Source organism: Palaemon carinicauda, chromosome 25 (assembly GCF_036898095.1).
Source record: "Palaemon carinicauda isolate YSFRI2023 chromosome 25, ASM3689809v2, whole genome shotgun sequence".
Taxonomy (NCBI): domain Eukaryota; kingdom Metazoa; phylum Arthropoda; class Malacostraca; order Decapoda; family Palaemonidae; genus Palaemon; species Palaemon carinicauda.
In genome coordinates, this window is record NC_090749.1 from 88,119,374 (window position 1) to 88,132,372 (window position 12,999).

General features: G+C 40.7%; 1 protein-coding gene across 1 annotated transcript; it reads right to left on the reverse strand.

Annotated features, from left to right (window-relative positions):
* Positions 1 to 1,629: 1,629 nt before the first annotated feature.
* Positions 1,630 to 2,124, reverse strand: LOC137619129 (gastrula zinc finger protein XlCGF9.1-like). The gene has a single exon (XM_068349316.1). It carries the CDS (start codon positions 2,122 to 2,124, stop codon positions 1,630 to 1,632), a length of 495 nt encoding a protein of 164 aa, XP_068205417.1.
* Between the last annotated feature and the right edge of the window lie 10,875 nt (positions 2,125 to 12,999).

Here is a 12,999-nt window from a genome sequence, read left to right on the forward strand (position 1 = left end):
GTATCATCGTATTATTTTGGCAGTGTTCCAAGCAGGAAATGAATGAGGGAAGGAGATAAGCCCTGACCAGTAATACTAGTTCTGTTCGCCAAATTTCTAAAAGCATTACTGTCATAATAAAATGGCATTATATAGGATTAAGTCTTAGAATCAGTTGGTTATACACAGAGGCAATAATCCAGTTTAGTGACATTACCCAAAGAAACATTGTCAAATCTTTTTCAATTGCCTGTAACGAAAGTAACATTTTAAATCTAATCCATAGTCTGTTTTCCATTAATCCAGTATTATCTTTTTTAAATCTGACTAATTATGGATCAAGAAATTGATAGCTGACAGATGAAACACTACTTATAACTAAGACAAACTACCTCATTACAGAACTTTAAAGTTCCTTTCCAGATGGGCCAGGGAATATTTCCATATAAAAGATGGAGGTCTGTAGTAATGTAGGAACAGTCATTACTTGAATATGCAAAGGATGATTATAATCATAGAAAATTAATCAAAAGGATAAAGAAAAGGAAAATCACATTAGTTTTTATCGTAGTTTAATTACAGGATATTATTTCAAAGGAAGCTTTATACTCTGAATAATAATCTACTTCAACAATAACCATTGTATCAATTTGAAACAAGCTTAAAATATGAAATAATACTCTACCTTTAAAAGAACCAGGATATTATTTGAAAGAAACCTTAAAATTTCAAAATAATGGTCCAACTTTAAAATAAATAGGTTATTATTTCAGAGCAAGCTTAAAATGTCAAAATATTGATCTAAATTTACATTAACCACGACACTCATTCAAACCAAACTTAAAATTACAAAATAATTGTCTACCTTTTAATTAACCAGGATATTATTCTAAAGCAAACTTGAAATGATAAAATAATAATCTACCTTTCTTTTTAAAGCAGGATGTTATTCAAAAGAAAATTTAGAAATACAAAATAATGGTTTACATTTACAATGACAGGATTTCAATTTAAGGCAAGCTTCACTTTACTAACTATTGGTCTAGCTTTAAAATAACAAGTATATTAATTTGCTTTTGGCATAAACTTAGAAAACAATTGTGTACTATTATAGTAATCATAATATTAATTCAGAGCATGCTTAGGATTACAAAATAATTGTCTGGATTTAATATAACCAGGCTCTAAATTCAAAGGAAACTTGAAATAACAAATTAATGGTCTACCAACTATACTCTTCCATATCAATTGGCGGTCAAAACTTATGATAAAACTTAATCACTAAAAAAATTGAAAACTGATTGTTGCCAGCACTTGAATGAGTTACACTTATAAAACTTGATCCTTAAAAACATAGACAATTACATCTGGTGAATATTTGAATTGGTTACCAATGATAGAAACCTATCACTTAAAACATACAGAGCATTACTTTTGGTCAGTACTTGGATGGGTTACGATTGATGAAATCTAATCATTATTCCCAATAATAAAATCTGATCACTAAAAGAATAGAACAATGGGTGAAATATGTCTTATAAAACGTAATGACAAAAAGTACAAAATCCGGCAAGGATTCAAACTTAGGACCACCAGAATTAGAAGAACTTCCAATACCCATGAGCTCAGTTAACTTTCTGTATTAAGGGTTCACCTATGTTTATTGCGTATTTGTTCCATCACTTTGAAATTAGTCAGCCGTGGGAAACGAATGGCATTCCTTCTTTTCAAGGGTGGTTTATAGTAGATTATCTTGGATAAACTACTTTCACATCCTGAACAAATGACCAGCTTTCTACTCTCAGGTAACAACATTTGCTTCTTGTGGGATCCAGGCAAGGAAAAACGACTGGGACATTCAGGGCAAGAAAAATGCTTCTCACCCTTGTGAGTTCTCATGTGAATTTTAAGATCAGAAGATTGGGAAAAACTACTTGGACATTCAGGGCAAGAAAAAGGCTTCTCACCCTTGTGAGTTCTCATGTGAATTTTAAGATTAGATGACTGGGAAAATCTACTTGGACATTCAGGGCAAGAAAAAGGCTTCTCACCTGTGTGAATTCTCAAGTGAATTTTCAAAGAATCTAATCTGGTAAACGGACTTTGGCACTCCTCACAAGTGAATTGCTTCTTATTTTTCAACATTTTTGGTTCCTTGTTGGATAGCAGTGCTGGGACACCTTTCTGCCTCTAACAGTAGAAGCAACGAGCCCTATCACCAAGTAGTTTCTTTGGGCAAGAGTTCCACTAGTTTATTGTTATTACTATAACTACTTTTATGGTCTACTGGTTTCTCACAAATGTGAGCTCTTTTCGAACCATCTTTAACTTCCTATTCAATACAGCTTAACTCACTCTTCCTCCACCTTAACCAATGATTCCCCAAATGTTCTGCAACAACTTTACAGATTTTAGAAATTCTATCTAAGTGATTTCTGTGTATATATACAATTCTTTGAGGAAAGTTAAGGATAATTAAGATTTAATTCTCATAGAAAGAATTTTAATTTCTCTTAATTATGTTGGGAGATATTAAACCTCATTATTTTCAAAACAAACAAATGTTAATTCAAAGTATTTCGTAATGCATTTCGCTTCATACAATATGCTTAATATATTCATTATAACCAACACGGAAGGGACCTGAAGCACTTTACCTCCAACTGGAACCTTTGATCTGAGAATGAAATAAGAGACACTAAGTGAGACAAAAAGTCATACAATATTGTCGATAACAAAATCCAATTCAACAAAGAAAATCTTTAATTCTTTGCTCTAGCCAAATCCCTGCCTTTACATTGAAAGGTATCACCTGGAAGAAAACAATTCGAACTGTCTAACATAAAACATTGATGCCAAATATGATACTGATAGTAATAAAAACAGCAGCATAATTAAACTAATATTCAACGCATGCAGAACAATTGTAAACTCAGATAATAAAAAGATAATAAAAAATGGTGTCTGAAAAATATTGGAAAATAATAAGGAAAAATTCTAATATAATTCCTTAAAAAAAGTAGAAATAAACATAGCATATCAAATCACTGATGATGCTGAATAATTACTTTTAACACTGATAGTGAAAACAGCAATTTTCATAAGAGGCCATCTATCCTACTTACAGAAAAGATGAGAATGTTATTTGCAAATTTTACACTTACATTTCAAAAGCTTTATTTTAAAAAGGCTTTTCAACTTGAATGATTGTAATAAGCAAGTCTATTGCTGGTTACTTGGTTTTTTCTTATTTGCCTAAAAAATGTAAATAAGTCTCTTTTAACCTTAAGAATCATATAGAACTTATTCTATATCCAGTGATTTTACTCCCTTCAGCCACATATGACATATCTGAATCGCAGTAATTTTCCAATTCCCCTACACCGTGTTTCACTTAGGGCCAAGATATAAGTTATATATTATGAATTCATTCTCCACTTGCTGTAACTTTCAAATCTCGTTCACAGTTCTAACTTTCCAATTACTAATTTTCCATTTTCCTTTAGAATTTATAAACCGGGAGATTCTTAGCACACTGCTACGCCTGGGTCTGGGGACCATTCTGTCATTTTCTCTTTCCATTGACTGACTAAATCCATAGAGGATTCTCTGACTAGATTCGTCATAGGATAGTCAGTTCCTTGTGATGAGCAATACCTATCTAACTAAGGCAAGTGAACCCGACTGAAGGCATCAGGAGTATAAGCCGAAGACACAGTTTGTCTATTGCCTTAAACACAATTCGTCACCCTGCTGCCTGTGACTTCATCGAGATTTAGGGGGGCATTTCCTACACACCCAAAGTTCTTGTTACTCCACCAAGTTGCTCATCCGCTTATGTAACCATTGGAAACCTTGGATTGCTAAGGTACACTACCTAGCACAGTGGATATACCACCGAGCATGATAGTTATATCATCTAACAGGGTGCATACCACCTAGCAGAGTTATACCACCTAGCACGATATTCATCTCCTAAGCCTATTGACGGAAAAGGTCTCGGTTAAATTTTGCCAGTCATCTCTGACTTGTGCTTTTAAATCAATATCTCCTACATCATGCTTCAGAGTCCTCAACCATGTAGGTCTGAGTCTTCCAACTCTTCTAGTGCTATGTGGAGCCAAGTTGATTGATTGACTGATTGATTATGAGTTATCTAGCATCCTGACATCTAAGGTCATTGATGCAGATATTAATTGCTATAAATAAAAAAAATATTCAATCAGTTTATAACAATAAATGCAAAAAATTCCTAATAACTGTTAGACCTGCTTCTCAAATAAATTTGAAAATACCACTATTATTGTATGACACATCGTGTCCAAGACTCTTGGCAAGGAAGAACCTGCCATCCTCACCTTGAGCCTCAAACAGATGTGTACAGTGAGCCCTCGCTACTTCGCGGTTCGACCATCGCGGATTCACCACTTCACGGATTTTTTTCATAACGAATGTATATACAAAAATCGCGGATTTTTCGGAAATTTCGAAAATACCACGATGTGACCGATGGTTCGAGATTGGAGAAAGTAAGGAAAATTGAATCATGATTGATTTTCAATATAAATGAAACTTTGAGGAGCAACAAAGATATCATTTGTTAGAGAGATAGAGAGAGGTAAGGAATGGGAGGTAGTGAAAAGTAGCCCACAGAGAGAGAGAGAGAGAGAGAGAGAGAGAGAGAGAGAGAGAGAGAGAGAGAGAGAGAGAGAGAGAGAGAGAGAGAGAGAGAGAGTGTGTGTGTGTGTTGTTTTAAATATAACAAACAAAAAAATTTTATAGGTTATAGCACATTGGTGCTTATGTAATATCAACCGTATACTGTAGACGGTTTGAATAAGTTAAGAAATGGTATAAACGATACTTTGTTAGTGTATTCGTACACTCTCAAGAGCGGCAGCTAGACGTCAGCTGATCTAATCACAGCCAAAAGTAAAACAAAAAGAAGTCAACAATACTCGATTTTTAAAACACACCCGAAATTTAAAAACAAAAGTACACGCTTTCTTAATGTGCAATTAACTACTTAAAGAGTAGCAATTTTCTAGAATAAAATGATGTTTCCCGAAAAATAGTGGTTTGCTGATGAAATCGGATGCCGTATTGTTAGCAACGATTGAAATGGATGTAAACTCGGCATAATTTTTTCGTTTCGTATTTAATTGACACTAAGAAAACTAATTTTAGTTTCTTCATCTATATGTAAGTATTGTATAACACGAAGAGAGAGAGAGAGAGAGAGAGAGAGAGAGAGAGAGAGAGAGAGAGAGAAGTAATCACCTGTTGTAATGGAATAACGTGTTTTTGTTTCGTGAGAATTTCATCGCCACGACTATAACAACAACATAATGTACTGAACTTTACAGTATTATACAGACTACTGTAATATGATAAAGTAAAATATTTGTAATAACCGATTTTATATGAAATGCGGCTATTTCATTTTTGTTTAAAATTTACATTTACGTACGTAAAACAACTCTCTCTCTCTCACTCTCTCTCTCTCTTTCGTAAATTGTTTTCCTGCTTTGCTACGTATGTATGATTTTATATAGATAGGTAAATAATATTTGTAATAACATATTTTCTAAAAGCTTTTACTGTAATATCATTATTTATCACTTTCATCATGCACGTTAAATGCCTTCGTTTGTTTACCGAGCGTACTTTATGATGCCGTCGTTTCAGGCGGCGTCATAAAGAAAAACATTTCATTTGGAAGTCCTAAAAAAAATTAAGTAAAACATTGGTAGGTAATAAATAAATCAACATACTGTACTGAATAATCAATATAATCGAAGCAAAAACTAACCTATACAGATGTATAAATGCATTTGTGTCTTCATTATGATCAGAGATAAACGTAAACAAAACATTGGTTGCCATTTTCTATCGTGCTTTTTGGCGTGTTTAGGAAACGCATGATATACAATCGCCTTTAATATTTGTGCCTGTTTTAGTTTAGGGTACTGTAGTACATGCATTAAGTGTTCTGTACATTAAAGGGTAGTTTGTTAACAGTACTACGTACAAGGGAAGGTTTTAAAAGTCTGAATATACATGTTAAATAAATAGGTAAATATGGTGTCACTACTTCGCGGATTTTCACCTATCGTGGTCGGGTCTGGAACCTATCTACCGCGATAAACGAGGGTTCACTATACTTATTTCAGTACTATAAGTGGGGCATTCGTTCAACAAATGTCTCACTGTCAAGGGTACCAAACAGTCGTCACAATATGGTTGATGTTGGCCATTTAGCAGAAACGTATGTGTCAACCAAGTGTGACCAATGCGGAGACGAGAAAAAGACGTCTCACTTTAGGGGCATCATGTTATACTTTTCCAAAAGATATGACATTTGTTATTTCTTTCATTTTATTGCCATCTAGACTATCCTAATGCTGTTGCTAAACATTATAAAACAACTTCTTGATAGTAGGTAGAAAATCATTACAGGGAAAGGGATACCTTCTTGGTAGCAAGTCGTATGCAGCATTCTTCGCTAGTAAATATGACAAATTCGGAGATAATTTGTATTTTTCCTAACCATACAAACCTTAGCTATTTACATAGGGTATTACTTTCGGCGTAGCAGAAATTGATGAGCCATTAGATTTTTAACGAGGGATAACTAACCCCGCGCTAGTTAGCAGGGAGTAGGGGAGGGGTAGCTTGCTACCCCTCCCCCCTCACACACCGGTGAAATGTCTCACTTCACTTAGAGGTAGGACTTGTCTTGGGGGACAGGGCTGGCGGGCAAATATGTGTAAATAGCTAAGGTTTGTATAGTCACGAAAAATACAAAGTATCTCCGAATTTGTCATTTGTTCCATAACTGAAATACAAACCACGCTATTTACATAGGGTGACTTACCCCTTAGGAAGGGTGGAAAGTCCCCAGCCTTACTGGCTTTGGCTTACCCGGGGACTCAGAATCCGAGTGAGCAGCACTCGAGGAAAGGAGTTCCTGTGCCTCACAAGTTCCTCTCTCTGCAAGGAACGTGTGGCCTACATAGGCTTGTGTGTGAAGGAATAAAGTGTTACTCGTCCTAGGAAGTTGACCTGGAGTTCTTTAGACGTAATTCTAGGTTAGGACCTTCCCAATACCACCTCGTCATGGTATGGGGGACGCGAAGATGCATGGTTTACCTGCAGAGGTCAAGGTCAGCTATGCAGAGACCAGGATGCTGCTTTCCCCAAGAGAGGGGAGGATGAAGAAAGAAGTAAGGGCCAGACATACTCGTTCATTCATGCAGACTGAGACCGGGTAACAATGCCCTTAACCTTCTGCTACCTGTTCAATAAGGAGCCTGAGGTTACACCAGCTGTTGTGCAGCCACCACATGGCCGATAGAAAAGGTATCGAGGCTCCTGTGGGTCACGTCCTGCAGGTAGTGGGCTGTGAAGGTCGTTTGACGCTTCCAGACCCCAGCTTATAGCACCTGCGTCACAGAGAAGTTTCTCTTGAATGCCAGAGACGTAGCAATGCCCCTGACGTCATGTGCTCTGGGGCGGCGTGACGGAGGAGGGTCAGGATTCAAGGCGTGATGGATAACCCTTCGAATCCAGGCCGAGATGGTGTTCTTGGTGACCCTTCTCTTAGTCCTTCCCGTGCTAACAAACAACGCTTGCACGCGAGGACGAACTGAAGGAGTCGAACCGTGGGTCCGGCACTCCAGGGTTCTGAGTCTTGGCAACAAACTCAGGGACGAACCTGAACGTTACCTCCCCCCATCCCCTTGAATGGACGATGTCATATGAGAGACCATAAAGTTCAGTACCTCGTTTGGCCAAGGCCAACGTGAGTAGGAAAGCCGTCTTCCAAGTCAGGTGGCGATCAGAGGCCTGGCGTAATGGTTCGAATGGAGGTCTCTTCAGAGCCCTGAGGACCCGAACCACGTTCCATGGAGGAGGTCTCACTTCCGACTGAGGGCAGGTAAGCTCAGAGCTACGTATGAATAAAGAGAGTTCTAGCGAGGAGGAAATGTCCACTCCTTTCAGCCTGAAAGCCAGGCTTAAGGCTGAGCGATAGCCTTCCACCGCCGAGACCGAAAGGCGCATTTCTTCCCGCAAATAAACGAGGAACTCCGCTATTGCTGGAATAGTGGCATTGAGTGGAGAGATACCCCTCCCACGACACCAACCACAAGAGACTCCACTTCGCCTGGTAGACTCCCGTGGAGGACTTTCGCAGGTGTCGCGACATTCTCTCCGCAACCTGCTGCGAAAAGCCTCTCTCCGTGAGGAGACGCTGGATAGTCTCCAGGCGTGAAGCTGAAGCGAGGCTACGTCTTCGTGGTAGATGTTGCAATGTGGTTGTCTGAGTAGCTCGTGTTGTGGGGGGAGTTCTCTCGGAGGTTCCATTAGGAGTTGCAGAAGGTCAGGGAACCATTCCGCGTGATGCCATAGCAGAGCTATTAAGGTCATTGAAAGGTTGACCGATAGTCTGGTCTTGTTGAGTACCCTTCTCATCAGACAAAATGGTGGGAAGGCGAACACGTCGATGTTGTCCCACCGTTGTTGGAAGGCATCTTGCCAGAGAACCTTGGGGTCCGGGACTGGGGAGCAGTACAGAGGCAGCTTGAAATTCAAGGCTGTCACGAACAGGTCCACTGTCAGGGAACCCCACAAGGTCAGGACTTTGCTTGCTATCTGAGGATCCAAAGAACACTCGGTACTCACTATCTGCGATGCTCTGCTCAGACTGTCGGCGAGCACATTCCTCTTGCCAGGAATGAAGCGAGCTGATAGTGTTATCGAGTGGACTTCGGACCACCTCAGAATCTCTACTGCAAGATGGGATAGCTGTTCTGAAAAGGTACCTCCCTGCTTGTTGATATAAACCACTACCGTGTTGTCGTCGCTCATCACCACTACGAGTGGACCGCCAGGGTCCGTTGGAACTTTTGAAGGGCCAGAAAAACGGCCTTCATCTCTAGCAGGTTGATGTGCAGGTACTTTTCTGATTCTGACCAAAGGCCTGAGACCCTCTGGTTCAGAATGTGGGCCCCCGACCCTTCTTTTGACGCATCCGAAAACAGAGTCAAATCCGGGGGAGAGACGAGAAGATCCACTCCTTTTCGTAGGTCTTCGTCTATCAGCCACCGCCGCAGGTCCGCCTGTTCCGAGGGTCCCATAGGGACCAGAGAGTCCGGGGAATTGGTGCCCTGATTCCACCGGGACTTGAGCCGCCATTGCAGGGATCTCATCCTGAGACGGCCGTTCGGGACCAGACGGGCCAGGGAGGCTAGGTGACCTAAAAGACGTAACCATGATTTGGCTGGAAGCTCTTCTCGCCTGAGGAAGGGTTCTGCCACCCTCCTCAGTCTTGCTATCCTGTCGTCTGATGGAAAGGCTTTGTGGAGATTGGTATCTAATAACATGCCTAGATAAACCAGTCGTTGTGTTGGTTGCAGAGAGGACTTCTCGAGATTTACCATGAACCCCAGATCTTGGCAAAGTCTCAGAAGGGTCGACTCCGAGTCTGCCAGGATCAGCCAGTCGTCCAGATATCGGAGGAGACGGATGCCGTTCCGGTGCGCCCACGATGAAATCAGGGTGAACACAGTACCTTGAACTGGTAGGTCTTGCTGGCTTGGCTGAATCTCAAGTACTTCCTGGAAGACGGATGGATTGGGATCTGGAAGTACGCGTCCTTCAGATCCAGTGTGCACAAGAAGTCTTGTGGTCTCACTGCAAGTCTGACCGTGTCCGCTGTCTCCATGCTGAACGAAGTTTTCTTGACAAACTTGTTCAGAGCTGAGAGATCGATGACGGGTCTCCAGCCTCCAGACGCCTTCTTTACAAGAAAGAGTCGACTGAAGAAGCCTAGGGAGCCGTCGACGACCTCTTGGAGAGCATCCTTCTTGAGCATGGTCTCGACTTCTGCCCGAAGGGCTAGCCCCTTTGCCGATCCCATGGCAAAGGAGCTCAACGACACTGGATTCGCTGTCAGGGGAGGTTGAGATGTTGTGAATGGGACGCGATATCCTTGGCCGATCACAGAGATCGTCCAGGAATCGGCCCCATGTTGCTGCCACCTGTGCACGCAACTTTGAAGGCATCCCCCCACAGGTGGACACGCAGGGGGACTGCCAATCTTAGCGTTTACGGCCGCGGCCGCTCCCTCTAGGATTCCTGCCTCCCCTGGAGGACTTTCCCCCCCTCTTGTGTTTGACAGGAAAGGACTGTGGCTTAGACCTTTGTCTTAGCTGCCGGAGCCTGCTTCGGTGTCCTGCAAGGCTGCTGCTGATGTTGCTGGGGAGCTGGAGGTTTGTAGGGCCGAGATGTAAGGGCCCTTTGGAGGAGCGAATCATGATTCGACTTCCTCCACCTCTCAGCTGTCCATTCTATGTCCTTGGGCTCAAACAAACTTCCCCCAAGGATTGAGGAGTGTCTGAGCCTGCTGACGTCCACGGCGGGGACCTTCGGATGGAACTTCTCAGTCATTGCGTCCCGTCGCTTTAAGATCGAGTTGGCCCAAAGGTTGGTAACCTGATGAGCCAAGAACTCAATGGAACGAGTGCCTCATTTCCTGTGAAATAACTCACAAAAAGACTTTCATTTTGAGATGCTTGATAGTCACCACCTGTGAAGTAAAAAAGGATGCTACTAAACCTCTTCTCTGAGATGGGGCTGAGAGAAGATAAGGTTAATGCAGTAGATTTGTTAGTACATCAAAGACAAGCCTCAGCAAATCTGGGAAACATTAGGTATCATCATGATATTTGGTATTTCCAACACTATTCATGACTCAATGCATCAGGCAGAAGGGTGGTAAGGTGTAAGCAGTCAGGTTACCGCAGCGATGTTGGTAGAAGTCCTCCATAGATTGTGACAAAACTGGAATCAGGAAGCATGAAACTGGAAGCTTCTTGTACAGTATGATGGTGAAAAAGTGAAGCAATAGGGAACTACAAAGGGCAAGAAACCTTTTCACCATGCAGGGTAGTATAGAATACTCCCCTCCTGCTATCTGCCTCTGAGCCCTGAAAGTATCTGCTTTTACATTCCTCTTGCTTGCAATGATCCTCAAGGACAGCTCTAATACTTGTTGAATGCCAAAGTGTATTCCTGCCTAGCAAACTTACTGAAGGACTGCGAAATAGTTCCTTGTTGTTATATGGGTATACTATAGTGTTGTGCTCATCAATGCTACCTAATGCCCAATCAAACTCTGTTGAAAAGTTTGCAGAGCTAGAAGTACTGCTCAAATTTCAAACAGCGTGATATGTAATCTTTTTTCTTCTTTGGACCACACCCCCAACGCTCTCTGGTCACTAACATGACCCATATCTTCTTGGATACTTGTGTGAACTGCAGCATCTCTGGAGGTGGGTAGTTGAGTGGAACTACCTTGCTCAGCCACCACTTCAGATCAACCCTCGCTTCTTATTCCACCAGTGGCACAAGAGTGATCTCTGGAGGAGGTGCTCATGGAAACGAGGTCCTCTAATTACAAAAGTTATTCCCAAAGATGCTGCTAATCAATAACCAATAATGGGGAAATGTGGCACTGAACAGCCTGAGGACACACTCTCCTCCTTGGTCTAAGGAGGGCTCCAGTGGGAGTCATGCTGATGTGACAAAGCGTCTCAGTGCTTTGAAGAGTGTTGAGAGTAGAGCCTATGTATCACCTGTTACTGACCCCTGTCAATCTTGCACGTAGAAACATTACATCAAAGGATAAAATCAGTAAGACAAGAGAGTCACTTGAGACAGTGGTCCCACCACGAGGAAGATCCTTGATACTCGGACCAATCACGATCCTATAGACAATCCTGGTGGCTTGGCAAATAAAAAGGATAAAAAAGATGATGTGACTTGTTTCTTTGACGCGGAGGAACGTGAGACTGAAGTTCTGAATAATTAGTTGAGCCCAAACCAGGTTTTCACAAAGTAGAGTTGAAAAGGCTCCTATTCCAGGAATATGGCATCTTAGTATGCAGAGGTTAAGGGCCTGGGGACCTGAAGCTAAACGACTAGTTACAAGGGCCTTTTGCTTGTAAAGAAAAGGCGCCCCGAGATCTGTTGTTCCTCCTCAAATATGCGGAGATCATGAGCTTGGTGACCACGCAGATGGCAAACATGTATGAGGCGATCAGGCCAGAAAAGCTCTAGAGTGTGCAGAAAGGTCTCGATGATATGGATGAGGTGAACCAATATGTATTTTCCACTACTACCTGCATGAAGAAGGCTCTTGTCAATTGGATGAGCAAGAAAAACTATCTTATTTTTCTCTACACCTTAAACAGATCTCTTCTGCCAAAATTTTCAAGCTCAAGCTAGTGTCATCGTATTATTTTGGCAGTGTTCCAAGCAGGAAATTAATGAGGGAAGGAGATAAGCCCTGACCAGTAATACTAGTTCTGTTCGCCAAATTTCTAAAAGCATTACTGTCATAATAAAATGGCATTATATAGGATTAAGTCTTAGAATCAGTTGGTTATACACAGAGGCAATAATCCAGTTTAGTGACATTACCCAAAGAAACATTGTCAAATCTTTTTCAATTGCCTGTAACGAAAGTAACATTTCAAATCTAATCCATAGTCTGTTTTCCATTAATCCAGTATTATTTTTTTTAAATCTGACTAATTATGGATCAAGAAATTGATAGCTGACAGATGAGACACTACTTATAACTAAGACAAACTACCTCATTACAGAACTTTAAAGTTCCTTTCCAGATGGGCCAGGGGATATTTCCATATAAAAGATGGAGGTCTGTAGTAATGTAGGAACAGTCATTACTTGAATATGCAAAGGATGATTAAAATCATAGAAAATTAATCAAATGGATAAAGATAAGGAAAATCACATTAGTTTTTATCGTAGTTTAATTACAGGATATTATTTCAAAGGAAGCTTTATACTCTGAATAATAATCTACTTCAACAATAACCATTGTATCAATTTGAAACAAGCTTAAAAATATGAAATAATACTCTACCTTTAAAAGAACCAGGATATTATTTGAGAGAAACCTTAAAATTTCAAAATAATGGTCCAACTTTA

Excerpts from the sequence above, each read along its gene's own strand:
- LOC137619129 (XM_068349316.1), bottom strand. The coding sequence starts at position 2,124 with ATGTTGAAAAATAAGAAGCAATTCACTTGTGAGGAGTGCCAAAGTCCG.